The 15,174-nt window shown below is 46.1% G+C and overlaps 1 protein-coding gene across 1 annotated transcript; it reads right to left on the reverse strand.

Moving 5' to 3' along the window:
- Positions 1-2,103: 2,103 nt before the first annotated feature.
- LOC307223852 (uncharacterized protein C4orf54 homolog) lies at positions 2,104-8,289 on the reverse strand (the record flags this gene model as incomplete). The annotated part of the gene is made up of 1 exon (XM_079990144.1): positions 2,104-8,289. The coding sequence occupies exon 1, from the start codon at positions 7,105-7,107 to the stop codon at positions 2,104-2,106; it is 5,004 nt and encodes a 1,667-aa protein (XP_079846270.1). The 5' UTR covers positions 7,108-8,289.
- Positions 8,290-15,174: the final 6,885 nt, after the last annotated feature.

A 15,174-nucleotide genomic window follows, 5' to 3' on the forward strand; every position in this document is an offset into this window, starting at 1 on the left:
ACTAAACATTGCTTTAATAACCATTTTTGAATACTGTGGGTCTAGCCAGGTCTCATTTTTTGCAAAAAGCCACCACAAGTGAGCCCAGTCCAGATCAGGATCTTGACATGGTGATGAACTCTTTTCATTTCACTGTTTTCCTGCTGAAACCTAAGCTGCTATATGCCCTAGGCCTTTTTAAAAAAAAAACCTATGGGTTGTATGCAACTGGGGGGTGCCAGTCACAAAATAGCTGTTATGGGGGGACATAGCATAACACATGGGGATCATTGCATAGCACAAAGTTAGATAGCTACCTCCAGCAACCTTATACTTACCATGAGAAATCAGCTATGTGCTGCTGGTCCCAATTGTGGAGATTATACAATATTGATTTTAAATGTGCACACGCACACTGATGGTGGCCACAGTACACCCACTCATTTCACAGAAGTCAGTTAGAAGGTATCTGTGCATTTTACCCCATAGATTTTTTTCTAGGAGTGCTAGAGTGAAAGCCATGGTACCCATGGGTACCCTGAGATAAATGCTTCTCAGGGTAGATCCATTGAAATTACAGCAACAGGCCTAAGTAAGTCATGCACTCTAATTTCAATGGGCCTACTCTGAGCATGGCTAACATTAAAATGTTCTGAACCGGCAAGACCTCTCTGAGGTAATTTGCTGAATGTTATGATTGCCAACTTTCTTTTCCTGGCAAGACTTCTGTACCTTTATCTATACATAATGAACAAAAACACCTGCAGAATCTCTGCTTCTCGAGCAGCTGTTAAAGCCCTACCAGAAAAAAGTTGGCAACTCTACTGTTAGTATGAATAGTCTCATATATCACAGATGAGTGATGAAACTGCAGCTCAGTGGCTCTTGGCATTTCTTTGAAGTGTGTAGTGTGAGCCAGGTGGTGATCTACAATCTCGCCACTTCTGTGATATGTCAGAGCGTTCACGCTAACAGTCAATACACACAAGACACTCCTCACTTTCTTCAGCTCAGCTGTTCCTCTGAATTTACCCTGCCTTATAATCAAACAGGGACCACTAAGAATCTGGTGCCTCTCATCTTCCAAAACATTATTCTTCTGCTAACCCTCTCTCTTGCCAAAAAACCCCCAAAAACCTATCTTGGAGAAGATGCACGTGGGTGCATTAACCAATAAACCTGAAAGTGCTCAGACACAGAGTTTGATTAATCCATTACAGAAAACTTTAACCTCCTCCCCTCCAATTAATCACAGGGCTACTACACACGTGCAACAATAACTACCTTTAAGGACATTGCTTTCTGCACAGCAAACATGTATAAACCTCAAGTACACCATCATGTGAGTGCACACATATTATTCCCCTTTGGCAACTGCTTCCTGGTGTGAATATACGAGGGAGCAACTTGTGACAAATTTAATAACTAATCATCATCAGTACCAGCTTATTCATGGGGATCGAGAAAGGGCTGCTCAAGTTGTTAGCGTGATGACCAGCTACCCTGAATCAAAGGTAAAAGTAAAAGCACTCAATGTGCACAGTGGCTTACCCCACAGGGCTCCCACCTCACAACACACACATTTGTAGGAAGTAGGGTTGCCACCTTTGTTCTGGCAAAATACAGGACAAGGTTGTGATTGGAAGAGTGCTGTTTTTAAAAAATCTGACGCTGATGTGACTTCAAAGCAACCCATTACAATTCATTGCAACCTAACAGGATGGCTCCTCTGGAATCTGTAGGTGTGCACACACAGGGATTCGTAAAATCTCTCTGTGCTTGGCTACCCAGAGCTGAAATATATTACCGTTCACACACCATGCAACTTGGCAGAGATAGAGAGAGAGAAGACCTGACACCCAGGTCAAAATTGTGCCCATACAGGATGTACCCTTTTGCCCTGAAACACAGGACAATCCTGTATTATGAAGGGCAGGGGGCTATCCTAGGACTAGTGGGCGTGCATGGGTGGGTGTGTGTGTGTGTGTGGAGGAGGCCCTTTCCTAAGTTGCCTGTGAGGAGGCCTGGGATCACAAACAAGCGGCCCTGGCTTGCTGTCCAAGAGCCCAACTCACCCGTGGCAGCAGCAGCAGCGAGCAGCAGCATCCCTGGCCGGGCTCTCCATCACCGGTGCTCCACGACGAAGCGCATGGTGGTGCCGTCGAAGGAAGGAGGCGCGATGATCCTGGGCCCCAGAGGCTGCGAAGTGATGCTGATGAGCGGCGCCTTCCCCTCGCCAGGAACCCCTTGCTGCTGCTGCTGCTGCTGTGGCGGCGGCTGCTGCTGCTGCTGAGCAGCTTTGCCCGTGGGCATGTAGTAAGGGCTGTCCGCCCCGGGGCTGGCGGGGCCGAGCTCTCCGCCCGGCTGCTGGGCGAGCTGGCCCTGCAGGGCGCTGGCGGGCAAGACGGCCGGCAAGAAGCCCGGGTAGATCATGTAGGCCGCGGCCGGGGCGCCATAGGCTCCCGCCGCGCCCAGCGCCAGGGAGGACACCGGGAGGGTCATGGGGGCCACGGCCGGAGGTGGCGCCTGGGCCGGCAGGGGCACCTCCACGTACTGCCCGGTCTCGGGGTCGAAGAGGCGCCTCTTCTGAGGCGGCGGCGGCTGCAGCGGCGCGTCCACCACGTAGCACTGCCCGGTGCTGAGGTCCAGCAGCACTTTGCGCTGCGTCTGAGGCGCCGGGAAAGCGGCGGGCTCGGCGGCCGCGGGCGGAGAGAAGCACAGCAGAGGAGCGGGCTGGGCAGCGCCCGAGAAAGCGGCGGCCGCCGCGGCCAAGGACAAGGCCTGAGGGAAGAGCTGCGCGGGGGACACTTCGAACTGAGGCGGCGGCTGCTGCTGCTGCTGCGGAGGCGGCGGCGGAGGATGGGTGGCCTGAGGCTGCGGGGCGGCTGCCTCTCCGCGCTGCTGTTGCTTGGCCGCCTCCTGCCCGTGGGTCTTGCCGGTGCTGTAGGGCTGGTGGCTGCACAGGGCCGCCGCTGCCGCCGCCGCGGAGACTAGGCCCGGGCGGCCGCCTCGGTCTCCTGATGTGGCAGCCCCCGGCTGCTCCGTCGACGACGATGCCTTGAGAGGGATGGCCAGGTAGTTCCCGCAGTCGGGAGCCGCCGCCGCCGCCACCTTGGGCACCCTGTCGGGCTCCACCAGGCTCCCCTGCCTGTCCCCAAAGAGCTTGATGGAGCGAGGCCCGGCCTGGCCTTTCAGGCCTCTTGGTGGCGGGTCAGGAGATGGCTCCTGAGGCTGCTGCTGCTGCTTGGGCTTCTGGGCCTGGGCATTGAAGGTGAAGGTGCTGCGGGGTGCCACCGGGGCCCTGCCTCTCTCCGTGCCCCCTGCGGCTTCCCCGCGGAAGCCCGGCCCGCGTGCCCGCTCCCGAGCCTGTGCCAAGCTTTCGAAGGTTGCCATCTTGGCTGACACCTTCTCTGCGTTCTTGGTTGGGTTGGCAGTCCGGCTGCGGGGTTGGCGCTCGGGCGTAGGCCTGCTGCTGGCGATGCTGCTGGGGGAAGTCGTCAAGGCTGCACTCTGACTGGCATCCTGGTCCTCTGCCTTGGCGCTGGCCGTGGACTCTTCCCTGGCTCCCGTGGCTCCCCCTGTGGCCTTTTCCTCGCTGGCGATGAGGGACAGGACGTGGCTGTCGGTGATGGGCAGCGGGTCGCTCTTGCGCTTCCACTCGTTTTTGTGGAAGCTGTAGAGCTCCTCCATGCTCCGGACGGCCGCTGTAAGTTTCTCCAGCGCTTGGTGGTTCGCTGTGAGGGGTGCCTTGGCCACCTCTTCTCGTGGAATTTCTTCTTCGCTAGCCACCACCAGTGGGCCTACCTTGCTGCTTTTCTCCACTGGTGTAGGTTGAATTGGTGGTGGTGGTGGCGGCTGTGGTTGCTGCCTCCAGGGCACAGATGTTTTGGAGACTATCTTCAGCACAGCAGGCTGGCGAGGGTCGCTTTTGTTAGGGGCGATTGTAGCTACGGGCAGCCTCCCTGAGGTCCTGTGCACCAGGATTGTTCCATCTTGGCTGGATGGCAGCATCTTGCCCCCGCTACTTGCTTTGGCCCCTGTCTCTGAAGCCTTGCTGGCCCTCTTGTCTTCCTTGCTGTTGCTTACTGCCTGACAGGTTATCACCATGGGAGACAGAGGCCTGGAAATGCCTGCTGTCACCAGCTGCTTGGGTTTCTGCTCAGATGTTCCCTGGTCAGAGTTGACACTGCCTCTGTCACTGTTGTTATCCCCCGACTCTTGGCTGTAGCTACTCTTAATTAGTTTCCTGACATCTGTAACCTGATGGATAGGCCCTTGCACCTTGTGTTTGTTTTCTCTTACATTGCGTACCAGAAATTGAGGCACTTTGTCCATACCTTCCCCTTTGAATTGTTTTTGATGCTGGCTTCTGGTATCTTCAGCTGCCTTGAAAAAGTTTGGGACACTTCCAGATAGCTTGGGTGTGAGGAGCTTAGCAATATTGAAAGGGTGATCTTTATTCTGCTGCATGCTACCCAAGCTGATCTTGATCTCGGGAGGTTTGGGCTTTATCATTGTGGTAGCAATGGCAGTCTGAGCTGCTGTGTTGGTTGCTGTAGAATATTTTGTCACTTGTGTGCTGGATTGCTTTTCTTTGGTTGTTTGTTGAATATTTGGAACAAAGAGACGAGACATTTTAGTTGATTTGCTGGCTGAGAATTCTCCCAAATCAGCCTTCCTGTCACCTTTGGATGAAATTTTCAGTTTTCCCACAGGAGCTTTCTCCTCCTTTTTCTCTGCTTCTTTTTCTTTCCATGTTCTAAATGCACTATTCTGACTGCGGAGAAAAGTTGCCTTGAGAGTTTCAGAAGCACTCTCTTTTATTTTACATGCCTCGTCTAAGAATGTTTCAGAAAGGGATCGATCCAGGCTAACATTTCCATCCCGGGGAGTAGATGGCTTGGAGGTAGGGGACTTGCTGTCAAAAAACTCCCCCAAATCATCTGCTGTTACAATAGTGTATTCAGAGCTGCCTTCTGAATATCTAGAATTCTGTCTCTGCAAACCCCCATCCTTTAACTTTTCTTTGAAAGCACCATCTACCTCTTTAGAAGATAAGGAATTGGACATACCAGAATATGTGGTGTCCGAGATTTCGCCCCTTTCCATTTTGAACTCGTGCTCCAGTTGCATTTTCTTTGAGATAACATTTTTGAGGAGACTAGATGCAAACTTTGATTTATTCTGTGTCCCTTCCATGGTTTCTGCAGCCAGCCCAGTTTGTTTGCAAGTTTCATTGCCCAGCTCCTTTGGCAGTGTTTCTGTAACTTCATCTGTGCAACTTGATCCAGCAGCAGCATTTTCAGAAGGTTTAGCAGGTCTGGGGACACCCGCTTTTATATTGCTGCTAAAATTGAGAGTCTCCAACAAAGTAACAACCCGGGAGCCTGACTGGATCCGTTTTTCAAAGCAAGGTGGTGTCTCAACATGCGTTATTTCCCCATCAAGCTTGCTGACAACAAACTCTAATGCTTTTGTCTGTGACTTATTGGAGTGAATGTAGAACTGGTCACTGGATGTCTTTGTCCCAGTGCTTCTGTTCCATCCTGCAGATGCGGTGCTGCTTTTGAAAAGATTTTGCTCTGCTTTCTGCCCAAGGCTGCCGCACTTTAAATCCAAGTAAGTTGACCACCGGTTGATTCCTAGTGTGTGATCCGAAAGAGATGTGGAGGATTCACTGGAGCTCAGGTTCAAGGTATCAAAGTAGGGATAAGCTAAGCTGCGGAATGCCCTTGCCGTCAGGCTTCTTACTTCTTTATCTGCATCATCCAACTCACTTACCACGCTGGAGGCACCGCTTGAATATCCTCCCAATTCTCTTGCTCTTATGGCTCCACACCTTGTTTGCAAACGTGCAGGAACTGCAATAAATTTTTTTGCATAGTCATGAAACACATCTTGTTTCAAACTTGAATTTCGTTCATGAGCTGTGGAGACACAGAGGCTCATGTCGCCTTCATGCTTGGCAGCATAAATAATGTTTTGCTTTTCGTGCTGGTTGCTAGGCTCATTTATAGCCCTGGAAGTTGGTTTGATTGATAGGAGTATCTGGCCTGCAGAATTCTCACTCATGTTGCTGAGGTTCTTGGACTGACTTTCTTCCGAGCTGGCGCATTTGTCTGTGCTAGGGGTATCATTTTCAGAATTAATGCTGACTATCTCTGTACTGCTGGTATTATCGATACTGTCTGTCTGATTATTGGGATCACTGGTGGTCGTGCTGAGATAACAGCTATTGTCCTCTTCTGTCTGGGTATCCGCAAGAGTCTCGTCACTCCCAAAGGAAGCGTAATCCACAAAGGAATAAATCACATTGTTGTCCTCGAAATCCCACCGAGAGGCTAACCCATAATCAAAGTCCATGTCATGGTCCACTTCGCTAAGCTGGATTTCATGGGTTGTAATATAATGTGCTTCATCATTATTGTTACAGTTGTTCTCACTGGTGTAGCTTTGCTGCGAGTGCATCAGTTGTGAAGCACGCCTGCACCCTCCTCTCTGGTTACTCAGACAGATTTCTTTGCAGTCTGCATCATCGTCCTCATCACTTTCATATCCAAATGAAGAAGAGGAGGTTTTCCCCTCCGTTCCCATGTCATCCATTTTTGGAAAGCTGCCTGTCTCTTGTATTGGCGAAGGACAAGAGGATGAGGGTGATTCTGGGCAGCCATTTGTGTAAAGCTGAATGTTGGAGATACTAGGGGACAAAGTGTTCTCAGACCCTTCTGAGCTGGTGCCAGTGATGCTTCCCCCCACCTCATCAGCCTTCATCCCCACAGGGGAAGGAGTGCCTTCCATTTTAGATTTATAATCCTGGGGTGCTTCATTTGCAGATTTGTCTGCCAGCATATTGTTAGCCAATCTGTTAACCTCACTGATCCCATAAGGTCCATTTTTAGGTTTGATAAAGGCCACTTTACTTCCATTCCCTGCCAAAGTCAGTTTTAGAGCTTGGGGACTCTCTCCCCTCCCTCCAGGGAAATCATAAATCTCCACATATTTTGATTCCTCAGATGAGGATGTTGATGGCTCTTGAGAATGGTGCTTCATCATCCGGCTGTTGCTTTCTCCAGCACTCCCTTTTTGAGTGATGATCTGCTCAGCAGGCGATTTTGTAAGCAGTTCCATTCCGATCACTGCAAGTTGACTGAAGGGAACAAAGAGATTTCGACCAAGACCCGAAGCTGGGACACACACACACACGTGTCTCCAGTGGTTGGTTCCCAACTTCACTCCCTGCAGTTTAGCGGAAGACCCTGGAGAGACGCCCGATAGTCCCGCAGTGGTAGTAAGGCGGGTGGCTGCTGTTGTCTCTGCGGAGATGGGGGGGTAGCTGCTGCTGCCAGTGTCTTATTCCAGAGCTATGAAGTACAGTTGTTGGTTTGGCACGAAGAGCTGTCAGTCTGAATGCCATTGGTAACTGAAGTAGCAGTATTAGCAGCATCTGCAGCTCAGCTTCCCCAGACATCCCAAAATGAAGAGAAAGCATATGGAAATTCTTGTACTTCTAGTTATGAAAGGGGCGGGGGCGGGGGGTCCTGTTCAGTATATTGTCGTTATATAGTTAGAGGAATATTAGCCTTATTTATTACGTAGTATTTGGACGGAGAGAATGCTCTGTGACAAGAAGAAGGGTGGAAAGCATATACTGCTGTTTGAAGTGCTAATTTTAAATATATAAATAAAAATTCCAGACACTGTTTGCATGGACAAGAGGCCCACATTGAACTAAGTTTTCATACAGTATTGAAGACAACAAATTACTTGCATTTTTAATAGTAAACTTTTTAAAACTTCCGATTTTTAGTTCATATTAGAGAAGTTAGTTTGTCTAGCACCTGGTTGAAATTTCATGCAAAAATGTTTAAAGTATTTCATGCTCAAAGTATTTCAAATAGTTTTTCTTTAGTGTAGCCCCATATCAAAATTATTGTTTTCCTCCAAAATACTTGAAGCAGACATCTTCTGGATATCTTAGAACACATCTAGTTAAATAAAAGAATTTAGGTAATTTTAAATTACACAGAATCTATCAGTTGAACCCTCAATCCTTTAACTGAGTATAGGAGGAAAGAGTTTTAGTCAAGGCATGTCAGCCACAATTAATTGCACTTAATTCCCATTAGAGTAAGGGGACTTAAGCATGTCTAACTTTATGCTGGATTATGGCCACCTGTTATAATCAGATCTAATCACATTTCAGCACCGAAGACAATTGATAATCTTGGGTAACAAATCATTTACCTTCTCTCTGACTCTTGTAAAGCTGTTCCTTGGATAACAAGCAACTTTTTGTACCTCACAAGAAGAAAATAATTTCCTACTGAATCTTCAGATATGTCTTTAACCGTCTGGAAAGGGAAGTTGAAGAGAAGCACTGGGAAAATGTTAAACTGGTTTGGATTTTCATAGCCACTTTGGTGAGAGTAATGAAACTGTGGAGCATTTTTGTAAGATCAGCGTAGCTTGCTAGGTCAAAACTATTAACTATACATAGACTGTGTGTCATATCATCCGATTGAATAAAGTACTATTTTAAACTATCACATTTGTACATAGCAGAAATAAATGTGTTCAGCCATCAGTCACAGCAAGAATCCCAACCCCCACTATTAAATGTTCTTGCCCATCTTTCTACTTTCAAATATTTAAGGTGGAAAGCTGTTACTGAGAGCAAGGAAAATACAAACGAAAGATGTGAAATTGTGGATCAGGTAGAATTAAGTGACATTTGCATAGGAACTGTAGTTTGGAAAAATTCTTCATTTGGGTAACCTGTGGTTGGAAAAACCATGTTCCAAATGTGTATCTTCTTCTGGACCAGCGGCAATTTTCTTTACCATGTTTTTTCTTTACAATGTTCTGCTTTAAAACAGTGTTGGCTAATATGAAAATTAAGGGAACAGTTCCATAATCATATAATTTATTTCTATTCACTTTCTTTGAAAAAGAGTGTAGTACAGAAATGCTAAATATTCAGAATTCTAAAACTTCAAAAGAATAAAACACTTGAGCAGCACTAAAACAGCATATAACTTTTAAAACAGCAGGGGATGGGGCATACATCAAGTGCCTGGCTGGATAAAAAATGTGTTTATAGACTTCCTGAAAGCAGGAAGTAAGGGAGCCTGTCAAATCTATTCAGGGAGAAAGCGTCATGACCATGGCACCACCACCCAGAAGACCCTTTCCATGGTGCCCAAGTACTTTGGATGTCTGTAAATGGTTGGAAAGGGGAGTCAAACCCACAGTGGCATCCTCTCTTTCCACTGGAGACAGGCCAAAGACTGTCCAAAGCCTATCTTCGGGCTAAAGTAAATTAATATTGGCAAAGGTAGACCTTTAGGTAACCTGGGTGTCTTTATTGTTATGCAATAGGGATTTGTTTGTTGTGAGAAGGATCCTTTGAAGACATTTCCTTTCCATCAGTGGGAAAAGGAACAGCAGTAGTGTTATGTACTTGAGTTGAATAGGATCCAAAATGCCACAGTCTGATTGGTCCTAGAACAATAGGATTCAGAATGCAGCAGTCTGATTGGTCCTAGAACAATGCAGCAGTATGATTGGTCCAGCTCCGGGTGTAAGGGAATCCATAACCTGATTGGCCTACAGGAGAATCCTGGAATTAGCCAATCACGTGCAGCCGATTGTGTAAATAATGTATATAAAGCAGATATTTTGGGGGAACTTTCATTCCTCCTCCTCACCACTATGAGCTGAATAAAGACCATGAAATCCACTCTCGACTGCGAGTAGAAAACTCGAAAAAGGAAGGAGTGATGTGTTCCACAGTGAATGTTTCTTTTTATCTATGACAGCTCAGTTTTGGTCGGTAACATTTCCTCATAACATCAGGTAGCTGGTTGAGGTAGACTTCTATTTAACATTGGCAATACTGCGTAAGGTAAAACTTGTGAAACAATGTAAGATGGAGTCTTATGTGTCTTTAGTAGATAGAAAGATTATTAACACTAAAGATGATTAATATTGAAGTAGAATGAAAATAGATCCATAAGAAAGGAGGGAAAGAGAGTGACACGTGTCACATTCCATCTTTTTTAGGAGAAGAACTTTGCTGATACTCAACAATGGGAGAATATCCAGATAAGTGGGTGGTGTTGTTTTTTTTTTACTAATTTACCCACAATAGTCTATTAATAACTGATAATTTTGAAGTAATTGTTGTCCAGAAGCGTTCTGTGACTACAAAATAAGACAGTTTTAAAATTATAGTTAGATTGAAGACAGCATTTCTAGGAAAATGGAATGCTCAGGTTATATTACAGGCTGGATATTCAATCAGAGTAAGGCACTGAGCCAGTCATACAGTGTTCATAATGTAACAACCTGCCATACAGGATAGCCAAATTTGGGAATCGATTTGGATCATGAATCACTTCTCAGGACATCTGTGTCTAAGATCAGGTGGGAGGGATTTAAGTCCCTGGGCAGTAGAAAGGAAAAGCATCACACTTTTCACACTTTAGCATCTGGTCATGGAGAGCTATTTCAAGTGTCCAGGAAGGTCCAGTGGGAGAAAGATAATTTCCAGGGAGGAAATTGATTATGAAGGGCAAAAACTGGTTTGGAAGGACGTCTTGTTTTAAGAGTTGCCTGCAAAAAAATATCCCCAGTTACAACCTGAGATCTCTGTACCCAGTATGAAAATACAACACATTTAATGAAGTTTCCACTACACGCCAGGGGTTCAGATTGTAGCTTGCTTTTTGAGGCTTGCAAGTCACCATGGGCTGACTGGATAGCACCAAGAATTCCATTAGCTTGTACAAAACGGCCCTCTAGTGTTGAAATATTATATTGTATTAATTTCTTGGTGTTTCAGAAGATAAAGACATGCCTTCAAAAATATATGTAATCTCTTACTTTAGTCTGCAACATGGGTGCTACTAGGAAAGTTTAATATAGAACATTTTTCATAAGTATTAGATACGGATGCAAGAAAGAAAAAAAGAATTAATACATAAGATGAGCCCTGCTGCATCAAACCACAGGACCATCTAGTCCAGCATCCTATTTTTACAGTGGCCAACCAGAATGCCTACAAGAAACCCACAAGCAGGACCTCAGTGCAATAGCACTCTTCCCACATGGTCTGGTTTAGCCTGGGAAGAGTCTTGAGGGCCAGCTAAAGAAGCCTGATACAATTAATACTGCAGACTTCGGTGTGCAGCAGAATTTATTTGATAGAGTGTAACGAAGAAAAATGAAAAACTGAAGATCATGGCCACTGGTCCCATCACCTCCTGGCAAACAGAAGGGGAAGAAATGGAGGCAGTGAGAGATTTTACTTTCTTGGGCTCCATGATCACTGCAGATGGTGACAGCAGCCACGAAATTAAAAGACACCCGCTCCTTGGGAGAAAAGCAATGACAAACCTAGACAGCATCTTAAAAAGTAGAGACATCACCTTGCCAACAAAGGTCCGTATAGTAAAAGCTATGGTTTTCCCAGTAGTGATGTATGGAAGTGAAAGGTGGACCGTAAAGAAGTCTGATTGCCGAAGAATTGATGCTTTTGAATTATGGTGCTGGAGGAGACTCTTGAGAGTCCCATGGACTGCAAGAAGATCAAACCTCTCCATTCTTAAGGAAATCAGCCCTGAGTACTCACTGGAAGGACAGATCGTGAAGCTGAGGCTCCAATACTTTGGCCACCTCATGAGAAGAGAAGACTCCCCGGAAAAGACCCTGATGTTGGGGAAAATGGAGGGCACAAGGAGAAGGGGACGACAGAGGACAAGATGGTTGGATGGTGTTCTCGAAGCTACGAACATGAGTTTGACCAAACTGCGGGAGGCAGTGGAAGACAGAAGTGCCTGGCGTGCTTTGGTCCATGGGGTCACGAAAAGTCGGACACGACTAAGCGACTAAACAACAAAACAACAACAACAAAGTGATTTACTTTACATAAGCACCTATTCCATCAGTCTGCAGGAGAGGGGGGGGCGGGGAAGGGAAGGAAGCAGGGCCACTCCAAATGTTCAGCTGAGAAACCAACTTCTGGTGCCTCTTTAATTTTTTTTTATTCTAGTCAGTTATAAAAACTAAGATCAGGTGGCTGAGTTTCCTTTTATTAATGATTTTTATAGCCACTGTATGTTTTTTTCTGGTTGAAAGGTGGGACAAAACTGCTTCGAAAACATCTAAATGTAGAGCCACTTTGGGCCTTCTTGCAGGTCAAACTCTGCTGAAAACACTATACCAATGTCTTCCTTCCTGGTTCATGAATCTTACGCTTGTTGGAAACTTCCTACATAGTGGAATTGTTTTCTTTCCATGCTAACTTTTTTTTGTCAGGAAAATAATAACCAGTATATATTTAATAATGAGTGGGATCCACTGAAATTTAAAGAATTAGGAAACTGATTATGAGAAGGAGGAGGAGGAAGAGTGCGGAATCTGTTGCAGCTAAAATAATGTGTTGCAGCTAAGATTACACAGGGGCAAAATCTTGTTATCCTTAGTGTGATCCTTAGCAGTTTGGCATAAGTAGTACCTGTCATTTCGATGGATAGTTAACAGGACAAATGCATTAAAGAACTGGAATTGGAAATGGGAAGAATTTGGGGTTTTTTGAGATGGGTTGTTTCTTGTGGTGTACTTGAATAACTACTATCATTAACTTAATTTATTTTTATATGCATGTTATAATGTTGAGCTACATTTCTTTAAAAGCAGGAACAAAAATTGTAACTTCATTTTGAAGTGGCACAAACATTTCACTGCCATTCTGCTACATTTGTAGATCTGACCTTATTCCTGAACAACTTATACTAGATTGTCTTTTCTGTTAAAGCATTCTGAACATCTCAAAACCAGGACTTCTGTGCATTAGAGACCTATTTTCATGACCTTAAAAACATTTTTTTTAAAAAAAACAAACATCCAAATCTTTAGTCCCCTGTTTCATTTGAGAGATTAGGATCATAATAAGCTATTTTGCACATGTCAAACACTCCTGGCAACCTTTTCAGATTTGCCTTTCCCTGCAAGCGCAACCCTCTTCCAAGGAATGGAACTGTAAACCTGGACAGGTTTCAAGACCTTAACCTGAGTGAGATTAAAAGGATTTAGAGGCCTTACATTGCCCCTTAGAATGGGAGACTGCATTTCCTCTCCAGGATGAGAACGGATCATATTCTGGCATGCTGTATTACACAGTGCAATGTGCTGCCTTGTAACTGAAGCCCTGTTAGTGTCAGGGGCAGAAGTACTTGCGAAATAACAGATACAAAAAAGTACTCCCTTTCCCCTTAATCAAGTCACACCATCATGTCAGATGCTCTTTGCAAACACGCTGACCAAGGCATGATGAAGTTATTAAATTGTTAACCTTTCGCATCCCCCCACCCGGCTCATCATGCTGCATTTATTTTAGAAAGAAGCACCTTTTAAAGAAAGCAGAACTACTGCTCGATTTCTGTTGCATGAATGCCTTTCCACCAAACAGATTAAGAGCTAAACACCTGCCATCCTGACATGCAAATAATCTTCACTACATCCATTAGAATTTACAGTGCTGTTGGCATGAAAAAGTATTTATGGGAATAGCTGGCTTTACTGAAATCCAAGGAGATAGCATTTCAAGCACAAGCAGTGTGTATCATGAGAAAAATTGAAGACAATAAGTTTTGTGCACACACACACACACACTTTTAAGTGCTTCCTTTTAGCCCCTTTTGACCTTGGAACAGAGGATAAAAGGCCTTCATTGGGTGGGGTGGTGGAATCAGTGAGGTGAAAATCTAGGAGTTCTTCAAATATTTGGGCATAGACAAGAATAAAGGACAAAATGGTTGCCTCTCTCCCATTTCCACATACAGAAGGTGACTGGACTTACTTATTTAAATCAGACAAGGGAACATATTTCTTCAACCAGAGCATAGTCAAATGGACTATGGAATATGCTTCCACAAGAAGTAGTGATGGGCACTAACTTGGGCCTTTTTTTTTTAGAGGATTCAACAAATTCATGGAGGATAATGGCTACTAGCTAACATGACATTGTTCTACTTCCACTGTTGGAGGCATTATGGACTTTGAATAAGAGTTGCTGGGAATTGTAGGGAGGGAGAGTGCTCTTGTTCTTAGGTCCTGCTTATGGTCTTCCTATAGGCATCTCATTGACCACTGTGATTGTTACGATATGGATGCAATGCAGCTGCCAAGTAAAATGAAATGACTTGCTCTGACCCTGAGCTATTATCACTTCCAAAATTGACTCAGTGCGATGGACTTCCAGTCCAGCTGTAAAAGATTCTGACAGCTGTAAGCCTCAGCCTTGGCAGAAAGCTCTGTGAATGCAGCTATCTCCTCTTGCCTGCCCATAAAGCTCTATCTCCAACCATTTGGCACTTCTTGCAACAGCTCTTTTGCACAGATAGCAGAGAGACAGTGTCTTACACCGCACCTGAGGCCACCTGGTGGGGCTGATGGGAATGATAGTCCAACAAAATCTGGAGAGCACCATGTTGGCAAAGGGGACAAGTTTTTACAGAGGCCCCAGCCCAAGCTAATGGATGAAATCATTCTCTCGCCAGCCCTAAATCCCATACCCTTGGTAACCACTTACAGACAATGAGAGACACTAAAAAAATGCTTATCCCACTTAGAGGTATTATCTGGTGCTGTCACCTCTACCACCCCATTCTAACTACTCAAGGATTCAGGATGAACAAGCAATCCATGTAAATACTGTATTTTTTGCCCTATAGGACGCACTTTTCCCCCTCCAAAAATGAAGGGGAAATCTGGGTGCGTCCTATGGGGTGAATGCAGGCTTTCGCTGAAGCTTGGAGAGCGAGAGGGGTCAGGAACACATCCGCAGCAGGGCTGTCTAGGCTGCGGATAGCAGCCTGCTTCCCGGAGCACCGGGCGCGCTGAAAAGCAGAGCGCCCAGCGCTTTGGGAACACGTCCGCAGCCTAGGCAGCCCTGTGGGAGGTCCCGCAGGGCTGTCTATGCTGCGGATAGCAGCCTGCTTCCTGGAGCGTTGGGTGCCCTGAAAGAGCGCCCGGCGCTTCGGGAACACATCCGCAACCTAGGCAGCCCTGCGGGAGGTCCCACAGGGCTGTCTAGGCTGCGGATAGCAGCCTGCTTTCCGGAGCATCGGGCGCCCTGAGAGCAGAGCGCCTGGTGCTTCGGGAACACATCCGCAGCCTAGGCACATCAGCAGC

Source organism: Podarcis cretensis, assembly GCF_951804945.1.
Source record: "Podarcis cretensis genome assembly, chromosome: 9".
Classification (NCBI taxonomy): Eukaryota; Metazoa; Chordata; class Lepidosauria; order Squamata; family Lacertidae; genus Podarcis; species Podarcis cretensis.